Source organism: Suncus etruscus, chromosome 10, assembly GCF_024139225.1.
Source record: "Suncus etruscus isolate mSunEtr1 chromosome 10, mSunEtr1.pri.cur, whole genome shotgun sequence".
NCBI lineage: Eukaryota > Metazoa > Chordata > Mammalia > Eulipotyphla > Soricidae > Suncus > Suncus etruscus.
Window position 1 is genome coordinate 108,649,433 of NC_064857.1, and position 21,751 is coordinate 108,671,183.

Below are 21,751 nucleotides of genomic sequence, written 5' to 3' on the forward strand. Positions count from 1 at the left end.
TCCCATTGCAGCTGAAGAGACACTTTTCAAGTTAGGAGGGACAAAGATGTCTGTCACCAAACTGGTTGGCTCTTCCATTACTATCATTTGTGAGGTTCTAGATCCGAATGTTGACTACATCCACTGGTACAAATACCAGGAGGGGAAGGCCCCACAACGCTTCCTCTACTACCAGTTCTCCAGCTCCCAGATTGTGATGGATTCAAATACCAAAACAGGGAAATACCATGCTTATAAAGGTCGCGATAGTAGCTGTAAAATTGTGCTCCGAAATCTTGAAGAAAGTGATTCTGGTGTATACTACTGTGCTGCCTGGAAGTACACAGCACAGACACAGTGACTCTGATTTCCCCTCTGCTGTAATCAAAATTTTGCTCTGGCTGCTAAGAACAGCTTTGGTACAGAGGATAGTGCAGTACTTTCCTTTGTGGCATTTCACTGTGCTGTGAGGAAAGAGAAACTTGGCTTTCCATTGCAAGTTGGGGTCCCCCTGATACTGTTCTCACTGTCCACCTGCCCCTATGAGCCATAAGAATCTTCTAAAGATCCATAGGTCTTGGGCAAGCTGTCTGGAGACTCACTTCATTCAGTTCTTCTAGTACCTAAGATCTGGTGAGTCCATTCCTTCTGCTCCTGGCAGTGACAGTAGAACACGTCACCTGTGAAATGGGCCAGTTCTTAGTTGGATACATAAACTCCTCTGGAAATGAGGGCCCTGATTAGGATCATTCCTACCAATCCATAAATCTATCTTGACTTATGGTCCCCTGCTACAACTGCTCTGACATCACGTTTTTCCTTAAGTAAAGTCCACAAGTAAAATCTTCAGTTTCTTTTCATTTCTGGAGGGTGCAGCAAAAGGAACTGTGGAGTCACTGGATTAACTTAACCAGGGATCTACTGCACCAGAAACTGCACATTCTGAAACACTGAGAAAGTCACTTTCTGACTTGTTCCTCCAGCCCATGTTCTTCCTTGAGTGCATAACTTGTTTGCTTTTCTCTATGTCTCACTCTTTGCTGTCTCTTTCTCCTCTTAAGTAGACAGTGTTCGTCTTTCTTGATCATGTATTTCTCTCATTATCTCCCTTCACCTCTATTTAAGTTTTTATTCAGTAAAAATTATCTTGCTCAAAATAAAAATTATTTTTAAAAAATTATCTTGCTTCACTAAAAGTGAAAACAAAAGTTTTCTTTTCTTGAAGCAAAGAGTGTTTTCATTACATTTTTCTAATTATGTTAAGACTGCAGTCTTGGAAAACATTTGAAAAGCCACTCCAGAGTCACCCTTTCCCTAATGAGAGTATTAATTTTTATCCCAGGATCTCTTTGCAGGGTTTAATACGGCAGTAAACAAAGCCAATCAGAACAGAGTTTGAAATGTGGTAAATTTTCAGTGAGGAAGAGCTCTTGCTACAAGCACTGTCTGCCATATTTGTCTAAGTGTTATTTCCGTTTCCTGGCCTTCCCTCCCTTGTGGCCCCTCCCAGGACTTTCCCCTTTGTCTCTCACCAGTTTCCTCCCAGGCAGCATCTCCTCAGACCTCATCCCATCTCTGCCCCCACCTCTGAGTCACCCATTGGGCTTTTCTCCACCTGGGTCACAGGCAGATAGATCATGCTAAGTCTTCTTGCTCTCCTCTGGAATCTCCTGCTTCCAGGTAATACCAATCACCCTCCACTGGGCTGGAATTGGAAGTACACTGAGGCTTCCAGTCCCCAATTTCACTGTCTCCCTTGCAGGCAGCCAGGCAGTCACACTGGAGCAGCGGCCTGTGGTCATAGGGCGCCTGGGCAGCTCTGCCATCCTGCCCTGTGAGACACGCTCCAAAGTTAGCTATGTGCACTGGTACCGCCAGCAGGTGGGCAAAGCTCCCGAGAGGCTCCTCCGTCTGGCCATGTTCAAGTCAGATGTGCAGTGGGATTCTGTCCTGAAAGCCGATAAGGTCACGGCCATGGAGTCCAAGGATGGTCTCAGTTGCACCCTATCAGTGCTGAAGCTGGAGAGAAGTGATGAAAGCCTGTACTACTGTGCTGCCTGGGACACCACAGCACCACATGACACCCTGAGCCCTGTGCAAAAAAGCTCAGGAGTTATCCCAGGAAACCTGGACTCCCCTGGGGTGCCCTGCTCTAGTTGACCACTGCAGTTAAGAGCAGAGAGCACCAGGCCTAATGTGGCTACAGGGTATGATCTAAGCAGGAGGGGCCTTTTACAATGTCATTCAGCTCAGTGTTTCTGAAGCACTTGGAGGGCATCTGAGCTTCGCAATCCACTTGCCTCTGGTCCCGTGTGACTATGGAAGTTTGAAATGTATAACAGTGCACTGAGTGTGGCTGCACATTTTAAATACATACCACACCAGTGGAATCCATCATGAATGTTTTCATACTAATGGCATCTGAAATGGCAAGTTATCTACTCAAATATCTAGGATTTTTAAAGATATTTAAATTAGGTACTTATTTAAGAAATTTGTACACATACACATAGCCCTGAAAGTAATTCTGCCAATCTTTTTTCTTTTTTCTTTTTAATATAACAGCTAGACTGGAGTGATAGTACAGAAATAGGACTTTTGCCTTAATCATGGCCCTCCTTAGATCCCCAGCATCTCATAGTGTACCTGAATGATCCCTGAGTGTAGAGCAAGAAGTAAATGCTGAGTTGAGTGTGTGGCATGCACACACACACACACACACACACACACACACACAGCATCAATTGGACCAATTTTAATTTGTAACTCTAGTAGAAAACTCACCTTTATTTCTCTTGGATAAATATTCTTTTAGAATGAAAGGTAAGTGCTCTGACCACTCCCTTAAAGATGCACAAGTGAAATATTTCTGCACATAATTTCCAGGATGAAGGTCTCTCCAGAGATTCACCACAACATGATGAAAAGCTGAAACTGAAAGTTAACTCCTGATTCCAGTTTCTAAGGTGCTGTGCCAGCAATAGTAATTATTTTCAGCCTAGCGTCAGGCACTAAACACACAGAAAGCACAAGGATCAGTTCTTCCGACCCCAATCCCTTGCAAGCTTCAACAGGAAATAAAAAATTTTCATTTATCTTTCCACAAACATGTGAGAATACAAAAGTAAATGAAACATGATGTCACTACACTAAAAGTTTTTATCCTAATAAGGAAATAATGCATAAATAGGCCTAAATTTGCACAAGAAGAACTACCAGAGGTAAGCACAAGAGGGAGTTACCAAAGAATTAAAGGTATGTGTTAAATAGAATTTAACCAGGACTAGTGGAACATATATATGTATTTATGTATGTATTTATGTCTGTATGTATATGTATATATGCTGTGCCATTGACAGGAATTTCTATATCTCTATTGAAGGGGATGGGCAAAAGGCCCACCAGACGTATTACCTGGTGAGGATGGCTGCTTTCATATTCCCTCAAGAGAATTTTGCCAGAGGGCCTACCATAGAAACAGAGTGGAGAGCTGGGAAAATTCTATAGAGATATTTTTGAGATTCATGTTATGGTATTGACATTATATTTTCTTCCTATTTATTCGGTCTATTCTCCCTTCTGGTATGTGTAATTACGGGCCAAAATATGTCCTCAATCAAAATTTTCTTTGTCAGAGAATTTTCAGTACCAAACAATAAACCTAGGCAATCTTCCTCTTGGTCAGCTCAATTTACATCAAAACGATGTAGATCTAAGCTTGCCAGGTTCAAAATTAAATTTCGTTGACCTGGCTCTTTTACTCAAAATCAACTTTCCCTATAGAAGCTGGTAAAAACCTATTAGAAAGTTTAGCTCCTTGCTAAATTCAAAGTAAAAACTTTATTTCTGAAACTAGTTGGGAATTTTCTGCCTTTGAAATGTTAAAGCTAACATTTCTCCCTTCTAACTCAAGACCAGAGCTGTCTAGTCAGCTAATGTTCCTACGTATCAGAAGTTCTGTTTTTTGTCTATCCAGACATTCTTCTCCTACCTGTGACTGGCATTTTACCCCTTTAAAAATCCTAGCTTGAACTATTAGACAAAATCAGAAGACTTGTCACCCTTTGGTCTGTGCAAAAGCCAAGAGTGCGATCTACAGATGACTGGCTGATAGAACCATGACCAGGCAGTATGTATACTGGGTCCAATAAAAAAGCCCTAGTCTAGGGTTTGATCTACGACCTGCACAACAACCACGATCTCTAATTCCAGAGGTATGACTGAGACTACTGCAACTGAACGGGTCTTCTGGTAACATAACGAAAGATGCTATCCCAGACTACATCCTAGGATCAGCGCAAGGACCAAGACCACCAACCACAGAGAACAGATTAAAATGACACTGAGGGAACAGAACTTCTAGAACCACAAAAAAAGACTTCACCATAAGTTCCATCCTTGACATGTGCAGAGACAGAGATCTCTAGATACAGAGATCTGATTTTACCACCCAGGACAGAGCAGAAGTCTCCCATACACCACAAAAGCACCAACGAGAGAGTAAATGAACTAGAAAGGAGTCTATAGTTAATCCCATGATAATATACTCCAAGGGTGGAGAAACCCTGTATCTCTTAGACCCCAAGGGAATTCTTTTTCGAATGATTCCAATGTTTACTGTGCCTATGGGGGGGGGGGACAAAAAGCACAAAATAATCTTTTTTTTTTAAATCTATCTATCTCTAGCTTTTGTTGATTTCTTTAATTTGGTGTAGATGTTGAACAGGTTGTCTCCATTTTTATTTATTTATTTTTTCTTTCTTCTTTTCTCTTCTTTCTCTTCTTTGTGCTCTGTCATGTTTTTTATATCAGGACCATGGCAAGTATGTGGTGCCTATCTTGATTGCTATAGTGCTCACTGGATATTTCATTCGATACTTCTTTTTATACGGTTGTGGTGTTTCACCTTCTTTTTCCCCTTTGTCTCCTGAACCAAGGATGAGAACCTCTAGAAGAACTCCGCCCATTTTCGGCATATTTGATTTTTACCCTCATTACTTTTCTCTTCTTCAAACAAAACCACATAACTTTAACTATCTAGTCCCGCCTCCCAATTAGAGGGGGATATAATGGATGTACCATGACCAAACAGCTGTAAGATCACTAAGTAATAAGCTAGGCACAGAGGGGACCACTCATCCAAGCAGCCCCAGGGGTGAGAGTGGAGGATATGGGAGGCAGGACAGGAACGGAGGTGGAGGGAGGACAATTCGGTGATGGGAATTCCCCTGACTCAATTTAATTTGTACCTAAAATATTACTGAGAACGAAATGTAAGCCACTATGATTAAACTAAAAATTATAAAAAAAAATCCTAGCTTGGAGATTAAATTTGGAACACTCTTGTTAGAATGCTGTTTCCCCATACATTCATTGTGTGGCCTCGTTTCTGCATATTTTGCTGCCCATACATTCACTCTCCTCAAGAGAACTCAAAGAAGCTAGTCTGTGAAATCTCTCTCTCTCTCTCTCTCTTTCTCTCTCTCTCTCTCTCTCTCTCTCTCTCTCTCTCTCTCTCTCTCTCTCTCCATCTATAGTCCAGGTCAGAAAATGACAAGTCAGTCTGTTCAGTCTGTTGGACTAATCATACACTCCTAGGAAAGATTGTAAACTGCTTCATAGTCTAAAAACTATGCAAAAACTGGCCAAAAAATACAGCCAGGTGAAGGTCATTAAACAAAAACTTACCTATTTTTCTCTCTAAAAGATGCACCTGACATAAGACACACATAGTTTTTAGATGCTCTCCTCCCCTGCACTCATGCTTCAACTCCAGGTGCCATTTGCTCCATAAGATGCACTTTGGGGGGGGGGGGGAAATGTAGCGTCTTAAGTACGAAGAATACCATAATTGCACCGATATTGTTGTTTGGGAAAGAGGAGTAAAGCGGCCAAGATTAGTTACATGGACATCAGTACTGTAAAGGTGTGGGTAAAAGCAAGAGATTTTTCAGAGGAAAAAAATCCACAGAAATTAGGAAGTGATGCAATGGGAAGACTGACATTCAGGTTCTTGGCTTAGATGAAATGTTAGTAACTTCCTTTTACTAATACAAAGAAAAGATATCAATTAAGGGTAGAAAATAAGTCCACCATGACTGCATAGTCAGCCTGAATTCCAATGGCAAAAAAGATATCTCTGTTGTCATCTAGATATATATTTAAAGAGCTCAGGATCAAGGTAACAGCTGAAATAGACTCACAATTTTCTACTATTACCCTACCAACCTTATATGAGATCATACAGAGTAGATAAAATCAGAAGAAAAAGCTGGTATACTACAACAGTTACATAAAATAATACCCTGAGACAGGTTAAATATCTTGAGTACAGAAAAGAAAAACATTCAAATAGAATCCAAATTAAAAAAAGAATCCTGTCTTGTAGAGGAAAAGTTGAAAGAATGGATTTAGTAAAAATTTTGTTCTAGGGGGCTGGAGTGATAGCAAGGACCACAGATTTGATCCCTATGCACCTCAAATGGTCCACCCAAGCCTGCCAGAAAGTGAGTTCTGAGCACAGAGCCAGGTGTAACCCCTGAGTGCCACCAGGTGTGGTACAAAAACAAAAATGTATTATTGTTTTGCTAGCTGAAAAATTATTTAATTATAAACCTTAAAAAACCAAATATACTGAAATTAAGTATACAGCCCTAGACATAGTTAGTACCACTTTATTCTTTAGAATATAAAATATATATGCATGATACCCCTTCAGTAACAATATGTGTCCACAGGAGGCTAAGCCAAATGTTATTATACTAAGTCATCTTTCACCTCCAATTTCCATTGAATTATCTGAATTCTATGAATTGGCAGTTGCATACAAAGAGACCATGCCTGTGTTACCTGAAGAAAGTATTACTTAGTTGGGCACCAAGAATTCCCAGTCTGGGAAATAAATTCCTCTACTGAGTTATTTGGTTCATGAGAAACTAGTATTTCCACCTTTACCTCTGGTACTAGGGCACAAAAATGAGCTATCTCAAGGTCACAGTCCAAAGAAGTTCTGACTTTATTCTAGCTTAATTCTCTATTCAATTCTGCTTTTTCTTACTTGTTCTAAAGTAAGGAAGACCATTCAGAGAGGCCACATGGGTCTGATATCCACATAAGATATTGCAGGGAGGAAAGAGATGGGAAGAATATATCTGGAGGTGTTAAAGAATCAAGCAGATGGGGCCCGGAGAGATAGCACAGCAGGGCTTGCCTTGCAAGCAGCCGATCCAGGACCAAAGGTGGTTGGTTCGAATCCCGGTGTCCCATAGGGTCCCCCGTGCCTGCCAGGAGTTATTCTGAGCAGACAGCCAGGAGTAACCCCTGAGCACTGCTGGGTGTGGACCAAAAACCAAAAAAAAAAAAAAAAAAAAAAAGAATCAAGCAGATGGCCAAGTAGTAAAACACAAAACAGTTGGCTAGTAGGAAGAAGATTTTTAACTGATTTCTTTGATTTAATTTCTGCAAAGCCACCACGATTCCTTTTCTAACAGAACAGGATGTACCCCTGCTTCTTAAGCAATGAAACCAGAAAATGAACAAGGATTGAGGCATTATTTTTAAATTCTATACTTTCCTTTTTAATTATTTTTTGGCTATCGGATCAAAACCTAAGCAGCCCTTAGTGCTTATTCCTGCTGGGGGTGTTCAGGGGAACATTTGGAGTATCAGGGATTGAATATAGGTCAGCTATGTGGATGGCAAATGTTCTATGCTCCACCCTCTTGGGTTATCTTTTTAAAAGTAATTTTAAACACTGTGCTTTAAAACACTGTTATCAGTAGTGTTTCATATAGAAAACATTCCAGAATTATATTCTTCACCATAGTGTCCATTTCCACCATTGTCCCATCCACCCACTCACCCAACCAGCTGTAGAAGCTTCCTTTTGAATACCAGTTTTCACTTTCTGTTTGGACATTGTAATTTCACTTTTTCTCATATACAGGGTTATAAAGAAAAATAGTTGGAAGCTTTTAGAGACATCTTTTAGAGACATGCTGATGCTGGTGGGGACCTCAAGGCAACTCAGGTGAAGTGAATAGGTGGTAGAAGGAAAGTTGGCATCCCCTAGAAGAGAATCTGCCACTTTCTCTCATCTCTGGTCACCCCAGAACAGCTGGATAGGTCTAGGACGGTGAGTCATGTTCTGATGAGAAAGCAGAGTCAGTCCTAGATCTTTGCCCAGGTCATGAGGTCTTTTGACTGCCCTCGCAGAAAAGAATTTCAGGAGATGAGCAGTGAGGTAAAAGCAGGTTTTATTTGGAGGCACTTAGGAAGAAAGGTAGAGAATGAGAGAAGAAAGAAAAAGAAAAGAAGGGAGGGAGGGAACAAAGAAAGATAGAAAGGAAGAAGGGAGGATAGAAAGAAGGAAGGAAGAAAAGAAAGAGAGATGAAAGAAAGAAAGAAAGAAAGAAAGAAAGAAAGAAAGAAAGAAAGAAAGAAAGAAAGAAAGAAAGAAAGAAAGAAAGAAATAAAGAAAGAAAGAAAGAAAGAAAGAAAGAAAGAAAGAAAGAAAGAAAGAAAGAAAGAAAGAAAGAAAAAGAAAGAAAGAGAAAAGATTCCACAGCCATCCCCAGCTCCTTTTCTTTGGGCCCCCTTCACACAGTTCACCCCAACTCTCAGCTCACCCCCCAAACCTTCACCTTTCTGTGTTGTTAGGTGAGCTGCTGAATTCGACTTTATTCACATTAAATTGTGCATATGACAAAAAAAATAAAAAAGAAAGAGAAAAGAAGAAAGAAAGAGAAAAGAAGAAAGAAAGAGAAAAGAAAGAAAAGAAGAAAGAAAAAAAAGAAAGAGAAAGAAGAAAGAAAGAAAGAAAGAAAGAAAGAAAGAAAGAAAGAAAGAAAGAAAGAAAGAAAGAAAGAAAGAAAGAAAGAAAGAAAGAAAGAAAGAAAGAAAGAAAGAAAGAAAGAAAGAAAGAAAGAAAGAAAGAAAGAAAGAAAGAAAGAAAAAGAGAAGAGAAGAGCTGGCTTCTCCAAAGGTGGCAAGAGCCAATACACATCCCAGTGAAAATATGGAAGCATGAGTTGCACATCTCAAGAGGGAAGTGCAAGCTACATATACTGGGCACCAAGTACATGCTTGGGTTAGCAACAGGTGCATGTGTGCAGCGCCAACACATGGGCCCAGGGGATGTATCTGCACACTTCTTTGTTCTAAATTGACTTTCACAGGGTTTTCCCAACCTGTCCCATGTGGGGCTTTATAGCTAGGTAAGAGTACTGTTGCTAGGGTGTTTGTCAGAGGAAAAGCTGATAGTCTTTAATATTCCTTTCCTGGCCTTTGTTCCTGCAGGAGCATCTCCTGGAGAGGAGGACCAGTGTTCTCTGGATTTGTTCTGGTGCCAGGTATAGGTCTTGAAAGGTCTTGAAACTCCTTCAAATCCTATCTCTTGGTTTTATTGTATCACAAAGCCTGGGCCCATACCTGCCTGCCTGCTTCAATACTGTTTTTCAGAGGTGTTGAACAAGACCTATCAATAAAAATATAAATTAGAAATATTGCTTATTTTGACCAATTTCTTTGAGAAATTTTGTTCACTTTTTATGTGTATCTAAAACATCTGCTTTCAACTCATTGAGTTCTGAGATCCAAATGCCTGTTTTAGGATCCCTATATCACATTGGATATTTTTTAATCTAATGAGACAGTTACTCGTTTACAAAACAAAATAAAATTACCATATTTAGGGGCCAGAACAATAAATAGCACAGTAGATAGAACTTGCATGCAGCTGACCTGGGTTCAATTCCTGGCATCCCATATGGCCCTCTGAGCCTGCCAGAAATAATTTCTGAACACAGAGCCAGAAATTAATTCTGAACCCTGAAGTGCCACCAAGTGCGGCCCCAAAACAAACAAAAATTAAAATACCTCATTTATTCTTTTATTCTACCTATGTATAGCATAACCATAAATTATAGTCATTAGTTACAAGAATATTTATTCAATTTATCTTAATATTAAACCTTTTAATGTTTTTATTTGTTTTTGGGGTCACACACAAATGTGCTGATTACGCCTGATTCTTTGGTCAGGAATTACTCTTGGTGATGCTAGGAAGACCACACATGGTTCTGGTGAGTCACATACAAGGCAAGCTTCTTCTTCTTTTTTTTTTTTTTTGGTACTTGGGGCCACATCGTTTAATGCTCAGGGGTTACTCCTGACTAAGCGGGGGATCGAACCGCTGTCCTTCCTTGGCTAGCGCTTGCAAAGCAGACACCTTACCTCTAGTGCCTCCTCACTGGCCCCACAAGCAAGCTTCTTAACCACTATATTTATTTATCAGGGTCTAGAGTTTTTTGTTTGTTCTGGCTTTGGGGCACACCCAGCAATTGCCTCTACACTCAGGATTCACTCCTGGTAGGCCCAGGAATCTTTATGGAATGTTGAAATGAAACTGGTCAGCATGCAAAGCAAAGGCCTGTTCCACTGTACTATCAATCTGACCCCTCTGGTCCCAAAATTTATATCTTTTAAGAGTGAGTGCTCAAAAACTGTCATTGAGTTTAAAGTTAGTGCCATGTTCAAGTAATATTTTTTAAATCATTTTAAAGAAACATCTTTTGTTTGGTTAGTTTTCTGAGAAACACACTTTGCAGTATTCAAAGCTTATTTATGCATCTGTGCTCATAGGTGCACTCCTAGAGGGCTTGATGGACCATATGTGGTGACAGAGACAACCCAGTTATCTGGGTACAAGGAAAGTGACTTACCCACTCTGGTCCCCAGAAAAACATCTTTTCATATGATAGTCTGGACAACAAATGAAATATACATAAGGCCATCCATATTTTGTTTGAGACATAGTTATAAAAGTTTCATCTATTATTCTAGCAGTTCATTGTTTGAATTCTGCTTTTTGGTGTTCATATCACACAGTCAGTTTTTAGTCTAACTCATATCTATCACCCTGCAAGTTAGATCTCACTAAACTATCAACCCTGGGGCAGACAAACTAATCAGCACAAATAATGGCACAGAAACTTTCTCTATTTTAAACTGCTTACTCAAATATTCTACTGAGAAACTTAAAGCACACATATACTAAGACCATTGACAACAACAACAAATAGAAAATCTAAACCACAAAAATAAAAAAAAAAGACCTGTGATGATCTACTACAAATAAAATGTTATTTTCAAAAGTAGAAGGAAAATGCAGAACAGTCTATCCTTTATATTTATGTTAACTGATGAATTAAAAAAGCACTTCAAATGTTAAACTATGACATTTTATTCTGGCTGTAAATTTTTAATTTGTGAGTTCTTTGGGAGGAGCATGAAATAAGAGATGACATTTCCTCTAGTATCATTATTTTAGGTATCATAGCAGTTAAATGTCTTTCACAAATGACCTTAAGCACTTGACTCCATCAGATATAGTCAAGTAAGTAACATTTTGGCATTTATATTTATCTAATATAACGATTGGATAAAGACATTTCTCTAAGATATTACTATATCTTGAAGATCCATTCTGGACAGCTAAACCAAAATATTGGTAAGATCTGAACTGACAGTACATTTTAGGTTAAAATTTCTATTAAAAATTCAGAATTTAACTAAGTTGCACTGATTGTGCTTAAATATTTAAACCAAAGTTAAATAGGTTGTGCTGAAGCCTCTTCCTTTGGGCAGGACAAGTGAATCATTTCCTTACAGACTGCTTTACATTTTAAACTGTAGCCAACATTTTCTTTCTAAGTAGTAGGAGTTTGAGAAAGACAAGTATTTGCTTATTGATTTAAAACTATTGAAGTCTAGAATGGGACTTTCAAAATCTATTTTGAAAATCCTGTAAGGTAAAAACTTTACTGGAACTCATATGTATGCTTCTTTCTCTTAAATTTAGTTATGATCCTAAATACTGAATTCATTATAAAAAGGTATCATGAGCTAAAAATGGCATTTTGGAGCAAAGTCATCCCAAACATATTGCTTCTAATAATGATAATTTCTATTTCCATAGGAAGTTTAACTAAATTGTTTTATTTTATTCTTATAATACCATAGATAGGAATGTTGAATAAACTTACACTAGTACTTTTAGATGAATAAAATACTAATTATTTTAATTTACTTGATTAACTCAGCCATAGAACTTATTTGAAAAGGGACCAGGCCAAAAATCTGGTCTTCTGACATAGGCCATCAAATTCAATCTAACTTGAATTAATGTAATTTGAAGTTATATTAGTATAAGGTTTTTGAAATGGTTTGAATCACTGTGGTATAATTACAAAGAGTTTGGTGGAGGAACCAAACTTGTCGTCGCAGGTATGTATCAGAAAAATGTAATTGAAATGAAACCGGGAAATAATTATAATGGAATGATAGCAAAATGGTTAGAGTAAAAATGGTGCTAATGGGGATTACATGCTAAACTCTGCAATGAAAAATAGTCCAAAGAATAGGGTACACACCAGCATCACAAGGTCCCCCAGGATCTTTGATGTGTTCCCAGAGGGTCCTGAGCACCATGAGGTTCTGGAGCAGCTTCTTCATCGGGCACAGTGGCTGTCAAGTGGGTCCCCCAGACCTCCAGAACAAAATTTGGGAGCCCTACTCCCAAAGAATAAAATATAAATAGATGCTGAATTCTTAGGAGATTTTGTAAACTAAATATTTCTAGTAAATATATATATATATCATCTTGGATAAAATGGTAAATATAGTGTATTAGGGCTTGGCTGTGCCTATCTGTAGGTTCCTGTAAAGTGTCGGTCTTGAGTACATGTGTGTGGCCTGAAACTCCTCAAAGTGTTCACTCAAACAAGTAAGTTTGTGACTTAACATATTTCCTTTCCTGATAGCAGAGTTATGAAAGAGCTTTGAAATAGTCTGAGCTGGAGCTTTGGCTCCTTCAATTACCTCGTTAAGTGAACGTGGTGAGTGGTCTTTGACTTTAGACTTTTAATCTGTAAAATAGGAGAATAGTACCCAGATGGAATTCTATGAAAACTGAATGAAGCAGTGTGAATAAAGCACTTGACACATTGTCCAACAGAGTCTTGTTGAGTAAATGTTACACTAATTGGAAAGAACACTTAGATTTGTACCCAGCATGGAAAGTTGTTTGCAACCAATATTATTGACAGCAAAAATTCTACAGAGCTTCAAATGTGCTAAAATGAACATTTATTTCACTTTTCACTCATAAAAATTTTCCTTTAATGAATTTTTGCACTGTATTAAACAAGTAAAAAAGTTGACATTTATAAATTTATGTGAATTTTGTGCTCCTACATCTGAATTAAATGAATTTAAATATGAATTAAATATAAATATAGACAATATATTAATATCAGATAGTGTACTTTAATACTATTATTTATTTAATTATTAAAATCAATGCATGTTAATAATCTTGAAACATAATCAACCTAGTGTACTTTATTTGTATAATGAAAATTAATACAAGACACACCAAAGTTATTACAAAATTACACCAAAACATTGCTAATAAGATTACAAATTATGCCTAAAGATAAATATGTAAGATATTAATTAAAATAAAGGAATTAACTATGTACAATCAAGAATATGATTATAATATTTACTTAACATTAACTGTATCCTAAAACAGTGAAACAAATAATGTAGCTAAGGAAAGGGTACAGGCAATAAGAATAGTGACAAAATGTCTTGTCTTAATGGTAATCAGATTATTTTAATTTTATTTGTGTCAGAAATATTTCTACAAATAAGCAAGCAGTTCATGAAATATGTATGTGTATAAATTTTTGTGTTTTAGGCTACACCCGGTTGTGCTAAGGGATCACTCCTGGCAGTATTTGAGGACTGTATGTAGTGCCAGGGTTGAACCCAGGTTGGACACATAAAAGGAAAGTAAAACTACACTCTGATTTCAGATTCCTTGACATATTGACGGTCAAAATTATGTAAATACATAGTTAAATAAAATCTAATTTTATTTTCTATAGCCTTTAAAATGATAAAGCACACAGTTGGAAATATATTTACTGAATGCTCACTAGAATGAATAGAAAGCAAACTAAAGCATTATTACCAAGTTATACTCATAATATGACTTGCATAATGATCTAGTATGAATATCATAGATTTGCTACAAAGACTGAAATCCTGGATAATTTTTCTTTTCTTTCCAAACGAGAAATAGAAGTTGTCCACTGAATTTTAAACTAACTCAAAGCTTGTTCAAAGAGATTAGTAAAAAACTTGAGTTTCAACAATTAGAGTCTAATATGTCAATCATTGGATTAATAATAAAAGTACCACGAAATTGCTATTTATCATTGAAGCAATATATTATAATGAACTTTGACATTATGTAGCCAGAAACCTTGAAAACTGTATAAAATTGTACCAAATATAAACACTCTATTTAGCAGAGGGGAAAAATGTTAGATTTCTTAATAATTCAAGAAATTTTGGCGTTGGAGTGATAGAATAGAGGGTAGAGTATTTGAGGACCTTGCAAGCAGTTGATGCGAATTTTATCCCTGACATCCCATATGGTCCCCTGAACACTGCAAAGAATAATCCCTAGGCATCATTGGGCATGTCTGTCAAACAAAAACAAAAGACATTTTTGTAGGATATTACAAATTTCAAGGCAAACAAATAACTTTTGTTTTTATAAGAAGGAGCAAATCTCCTACATGCAATCCATACTCTAACTTTGAACTACATGCCTAACCTTGAAATTCTACAGTAAAATGTGCTCTTAGTGAACATTTGCTATACCAAAATAAAATTCTAATGAGTACATTGTTTTATAAGACTTATAAAAGAATTTTATTAATCTAAAATTATTAATTAGATTTTTATAAATATTTTCATAAAATATGTTCCTGGCAAAGAAAATAATCTTGAGGTTAGGCCTTAATGACATCTTACGACAAGGCTGAAATATAAGCTTCAAGTATCATTAAAATAAAAATCACCAGGAGAGCTTGATTACTTCAGAGCTGGGCAAGCAGTACAAATTTGAAATTAAAAGTTGAGTGAGATACATTTTAAGTACAAGTAAAAACAGAGTCCTATAAGTAACTGAGTTATTTAAAACAATCTATAGATTGGTGAAAATGGAAGAAATGTTTTAACAAGGCAGAAATGAAAACAATTATATAAATAAGAATAACCATGTAGCCAGAGAGTATAATGGATAAGGCACTAGCCTTGCACACAGTCAACTGGGGATCAGTCATTGACATCCCATTTGGGTCCCCGACCCCTGCCAGGAGTGATCCCTAGCACAGAGGTAGGAGTATAGCTGAATATTTTGCAGAGAGTTCTGGGAACTGGTAGCAATGATGAAATCTCTCATGGAATTTATATTATAAGATAAAATAGTGTATTCCAGAATTAGTGAAAGAATGATGTTACACAGTTTCAGAATAGGAAAATGAGTTATTTTGCTGAACATTAACAACTAATTAATTCAGGATGCCATTAAAACCTTCCAAAGACTTATAAAGTGGACATCAAATGATTGAATGTCCTCACTCATTCCTTAAACTATCTATTCCATATACCTTGCTGGGGCCAGAGAGATAACATGAGGTAGGGAGTTTGCCTTGCATGCATAAGGATGGTGGTTTGAATCCCAGCATCCCATAAGGTCCCCCGTGCCTGCTAGAAGTAATTTCTGAGCATAGAGCCAGGAGTAACCCCTGAGTGCTGCCAGGTGTGACCCAGAAACAAAATAAAACAAAACAAAACAAAACAAAACAAAAAGCTTCCGAAGACTTATAAAGTGGACATCGAATGACTGAATGTCCTCACTCATTCCTTAATCTACTCCATATACCTTGCTAACATGTTCCACTATGCTAGTATAAATAAAGCTTTTTTTAAAATGCATGTTTTTATGAATGTGCATATCTGCTACAAGACAGTTCAAAGTTGTATCGTGAGCCAGATAGATAGTATAGCTGGTCAGGTAGTTGTCTTGCAAGAGCCCAATCTGAGTTCCCCAAGTACTCCCTGAGCACAGAGCCGGGAGTAAGCCCTGAGCATGACCAGGTATGCTCCAATTCCTGCACCTGTCCCCCCACCCCCAAATTGTACCTGTAATTTTCATGTGGTTTGAAAGAATAAAGGGCAGTTTCCCATCTGAGCTCTGAACCAAGTAGCTGTGGAAGTTACATAACCTCCACCATCTTTTCCCATAAGGACAATAATAAGTAGCTACCTTATTATTAAGTTAATAAGGAGAGTTAATAAGAGGCCATGCACAAGGCAGTTCTTATCTCTTTTATTATGCCTCGTGCTTCTAAGCCACACAATATTCATGTTCCTCAAATCATTTCTTTAAATTGCTATTTCATTTCCTCTCACAGATAGAAGACCTGGGGGAGATTTTTCTCCTAAACCCACTGTTTTCCTCCCTTCACCCGCTGAAGTAAGCCTCCACCAGTCTGGGACCTATCTTTGTCTTCTTGAGAAGTTTTTCCCCGAGGTCATTAAGATAGATTGGAAAGAAGAGAACAGCAATACGATGCTGGAATCTCAGCAGGGAGATGTTGTGAAGACAGATGACACATACATGAAATTCAGTTGGCTGACAGTGACAGAGAATTCTCTGGATAAAAAGCACAAATGTATTGTCAAACACGAGTTTAACAGAAGAGGGGTTGATCAAGAGATTATCTTTCCTTCAATAAAGAAAGGTATGTGAGTGTAAACATGTGTATGTATATTTATATGTAAATATACCCCATTCTCATCATCAAAGAATGCTGTCTTTTTTGACATGTACTTATAAAAAATAAGCCAATGCAAAGCTTTTTAAAGGTCTGCTACACTTAATGACAACATAAACATAATAAAGTTGTATAAAATTTGAAAATTAATAAAGATGACTTTCCACCTCACTTTCATCATATGAAATATTGAGGTCATGAATGCTGTTTTTAAGAATGCACTATGAACTAAATAAAATAAGGTATTTTAGAATACATTAGCAACTTAGCAGACAATAAGTGCTCAGAAGGAGATTCCCTTTTGATGATCTTGAAGTAAGGATTTGATTTTAAAATAAGAACAATGAAATGTCTTTCAGGGATTTAACAATAGAACCTTGATGAGAAAGAGAACTTGACATATACACAGAAATTTTGTCATACATAACTGCTACTTTTCTGTTTTCGTGTCAGCTCATGATGAAAAATATTTGAATTTATATTATAATGAATGACTTACTTGTATTTATAAGTTACATTAAAGCCTATTCTTGAGAATAATTTGACATAGGAACATTTTAGTAATAATATTTTAATTATTGGAATCTACCCAATCATTTTTAAGAACATACCTATAAAAGAGATTATTTAATACTTAAATTACATAGCATAATCATAGATGTATGTGCTAGCATATACTTGGAGTAGAAAAGGGATAAATCAAAGCAACTACAGGAACTATTTCTTCCAGATAGCAGTGAGATTTACAAATTATTTGAAAACTTGGATGCATGTTTACCTTTTACTGTTTATATTTACATTGTAGATAAATATAATTCTCAACTCAGGTTGTATATAACCATAAAATTATATATGAAACTTGGTCTATGTTTCAGTCACTCAAACGAATTACATCAAAACACTGAATTTGCATTAAAAAGTTCATTTTCTAAGAATAATCTATTTGCAGAAAAATATTTATTTTATTGTTCATCATGGCAACATTATTTTTCCTCTTTGAAGATTATTTACTAGTTTTTCAGATTATTTTAAAAAAACACTTTCACATGCTCTATTTCATTTAATCCTAGAGATAAAAATATTGAATTTTTGGAGAACGCAATTCTCCAAATAGACAGTTCTTCCAAATACTGTTATAGCTCTCGATACGTTATTTGCACTCTGTAAGCATACTTATTTTCTTGTTTTTAACCTAGAGTCCTCAAAAAATAGTTCACTTTATTGTTACTGGAAGATAAAATGAGATGGTGCTTTGTGAAACATTTAACAGTGTCTGGTCCAATAATATTTACTCAAGGTGTAATGTTATAGTCACAAACATTTTAAATGACCCTCCAATAATAAAAACAATAAATACGAATTAAGGATACAGTGATTTAGAAAAGTCTTATTGCTTTCATTTATTAAGATGAGAACTTTTCCTACTCCAGAATTCATCAAACCTATGAGATTCTTTTGACTAATTCATTTTGTTTGTATTTGCTTCCATCAGGGCATCTCAGTCAGAGGTGTTCAGGGCTTACACCTGGTTTTGTATTTAGGAATCACCCCACGTAGGTCTCTGTGACCATAAGCGATGCTGGGTATAGAACATGAATTAGCCACATGCAATACAAAGCATCTTACCACCACTCCTCGACTAATTCATTTTGGTAGCATTTTTTTTTTGTTAGTAATAATAATGTGTATGCTGAAGAATATAAAGTGTTCTTTTTTTAAATCCTAGTCCAGCAGTATTTATCAAAGACCTACTTTGAGACAAGCACTGTTACAGGAACTGTGACTACTACAGGAAAACAAGGTGGTGTTGTGTATACGACCCCTGTTCTGATTAAAGATGAAAGTGGTAAGTTCTTATACGTGTGTGCCTTTACATAATACTATGTAGCATATTTTCCTTACTTGAGTAACTTAACTTTTGACTTCCCATGCATTGAAGTTCTTTATTTTAATGAATTTTTGTAGAACAGAGTGAATGATCTTTTAAATCAATCAAAATTTTCTGCAGTCAACATAGAACATGCTGATATTGATATGAGGTGACTTTAAATTACTGTGTAGTGATATATTTGATATATTTAAAATAAAGACTTAAACAGTGCAAAGATGGGGATAAAATGTAATGTCAAGATGTTATTTTTTTTTGGAATCACAACAGTTGTACTCAGGTGCTACTCCTGGTTCTATGTTCAAAAATTATTCCTGTCATGCTTGGGAAACCATATGATGCCAGGGATGCCAGAGATCAAATCCTGGTCAGCAACATGCAAGGCTCAAACCTATGAGATTCTTTTGACTAATTCATTTTGTTTGTATTTGCTTCCGTCAGGGCATCTCAGCCCTGTCCACTGTGCTATCACTCTGGTCCCATGATCCCTCAAAATGTTAGTCTTCTGTCTAAGGTGTGTCTATCAGTAACATAACAAATGAGCACTGGTAGCTTCTGAGACAGATCATGGTGTTGTGCTTTATATTTGCTTGTTGAAATTCTCTGATTTTCCCATTATACAGATCAGGTCATAACTAAAACAACTAAGTCCATTGAATATGGTAATGCAATGAACCTAGATTTCTACTGAGGCCACCTGAATTGAGAGTTTCCCCATTTAGTTCTCGGTTATTCTTCTAAGAATAATCTTCATAGAGAAGAAATCCAAAAGCTTAGTTCCTGAAACCCATTTGGGGGAAGGTAGGTAAGTGCCTCAGCTGCAGTGTACTTCAGACGGGACATGAACTGAGGCTTCACTGAAATCTTTGAATTGCTTGTTTTAAGAATGTAGGTGTGAAAAAAATAGCACCTAACTCTGTTATCAAAGAGATAGAGATACTTATGCTAATGTGTAGCACAGTCAAGTCATTTTACTAGCAAACAATCTATGCTAGATGCTCTCTTCTCCCAATTTGCATACAAAGAAAGTTGACTGAACGCACTGGCTCCCCCCTGCTGTTTCTTCCTCCTTTTCTAATATCAAAGGAATGCTGGGCTTAGGGAACACTGGAAGTCATGAACATACTCTAATGTTAATGATTCTAAAGTTAGAATATTAATGATTAATGTTAACTAGAATGCTAATGATTCTTAAATTATCATCTGACTCTCTGATGATAAAGCATATTAAAGGTAAAATAACTCAACTTGTAATTCAATAAGTAGCCAGCCTGATCCATCATCACTATTGATAACTTTGTTACCATCACATATTTTTTGCAAAATTTCAATGAAATTTTAAATACAAGCTTTGTTACTATCACATATTTTTTGCAAAATTTCAATGAAATTTTAAATACAAGGGCCAGAGGAATAGCATAGCAGTAGGGCATTTGCCTTGCACAAGGACAACCAGGGACAGACCTGAGTTCAATTCCTGGCATCCCATATAGTTCCCAAGTCTGTCAGGAATGATTTCTGATAGCAGTCAGAAGTAATCCCTGTGAGTGCCACTGGGTGTGGCCTCAAACCAAACCAAACCAAACCAAACAACAAAGAAAATTTAAATACAGTGATCTTATAAATTGAAGCCATGTTATGAGACATTCAGAAAATACAGATGAGTTAATCATGACCTCCTAATATTCTAAAGTATTTTTATTAACCTCTTTGTTCCATTTTATATAATACCTTCCTAATTAAATTCTCCCATTTTCTCCCCTTGTGAAGACCACCAAATTCTTATCATTTCTTCCATATGTGGGACTCTTATTGTATACACAATATGCAATGATGTAAATGTTTCAAAATCCACAAGTATAATTTTATACTTATGTTTAATCTTTCAATGCCTCATGCATTTGTTGCTCTGGAGAATTACAGGGTAACTAAGAATGTGTTCTTTTAATCTCATGTTACTGTGGTTGAAAGTTAGTTTCTGTTACTTACTCAACATATAATTCATTCCATGACATAGAAAAAAAGCATTTCCCTCTCTATCAGTAGCTTATTTGTCAAATAATATTGGAATAATTATCCTATATAATTGTTAAAAATATTAGAGTTTTTGCATACAGTTGGAGAATAATTTACAAAAACTATTAATTATAAAACTGGGGTGAAATGATAAAGCTATTTATTATAGTTTTTTTCTCATTAAGCTTATTAAAACTTCAGTCTCAGGTCCAGTGGGTAGGACATCTGCCTTTTATGCGACCGACCTGGGTTCAAACCCCAGCATTTCATATGGTCTCCAGAGTCTGCCAGGAGTAACCTCTGAGCATCACCAGGTGTGGCACAAAACCCAAAAACCAAAACAAAACTTCACTTTCACATTCTAATATTTTTGAAACTTAAAAAATTTTGGACAATAACCAGTGGTGCTAGGGCTTACTCCAAGCTCTGTACTCAGAGGACATTGACAGTGCTGGAGGATTATATGTGATGCCTGGAATTGAACTTGTGCTAGCCACATGTAAGGCAAAAGCCTTACCTCTTGTACAATCTCTCTCTAATTCTCACTATTTTGGAAAATTTTAAGGGAATTATGCAGAGATTTCTTCCTGAATTGAATTGTAGGCTGTTGTGTATTATGTTGCTGATATTAGGTTTTTGCATTTAAATTTACACCTTTGATATTATTACTTCAATATTATTCATAGGAAACAAATGCTTATGACCATATATTGACTTGTATGTCCTATTCTTTTCAAAGAATCCATGAAAGAAATCAAAGATTTACTGCAGCTGCAGCTCTTCAACAACTCTGCCTTTTATACCTACTTTGTCCTTCTTCTCAAGAGCATGATCTACTTCACCATCATAGCCTTCTGTCTGTTTAGGAGAACGCCAGTCTGTAGCAACAGAAAGATTTCACAACAGATGATGGCACAAAGGGAAGAAAATGTTCTTTCATAACATTGTCCCTCAACATGTCTTCTAAGAATCACTGGCTTTTCTTTTCTGAATTTGTGTGTTATTCTGGTTTACTGTATATTTTTCTCCTGTATTATCATTGAGTTTTTCAAACTATAGGACAAATAGAATTTTTTTCCCTTGAAACAAAAATAAATTCTGCCATTAACCTTGGAAAAAAGCCAGCTAGTGTCATGGAACAGCTCTTTATAGATCTATTTTACCTACAATT

General features: G+C 36.6%; 1 protein-coding gene across 1 annotated transcript; it reads left to right on the plus strand.

Annotated features, from left to right (window-relative positions):
* The first annotated feature begins 1,616 nt into the window (after positions 1-1,616).
* LOC126020291 (T cell receptor gamma constant 2) lies at positions 1,617-21,522 on the plus strand. Its single transcript, XM_049781730.1, has 6 exons — positions 1,617-1,659; positions 1,742-2,073; positions 12,234-12,264; positions 16,314-16,643; positions 18,403-18,522; positions 21,320-21,522. Exons 1-6 carry the CDS (start codon positions 1,617-1,619, stop codon positions 21,520-21,522), a joined length of 1,059 nt encoding a protein of 352 aa, XP_049637687.1.
* The last annotated feature ends 229 nt before the right edge of the window (positions 21,523-21,751 follow it).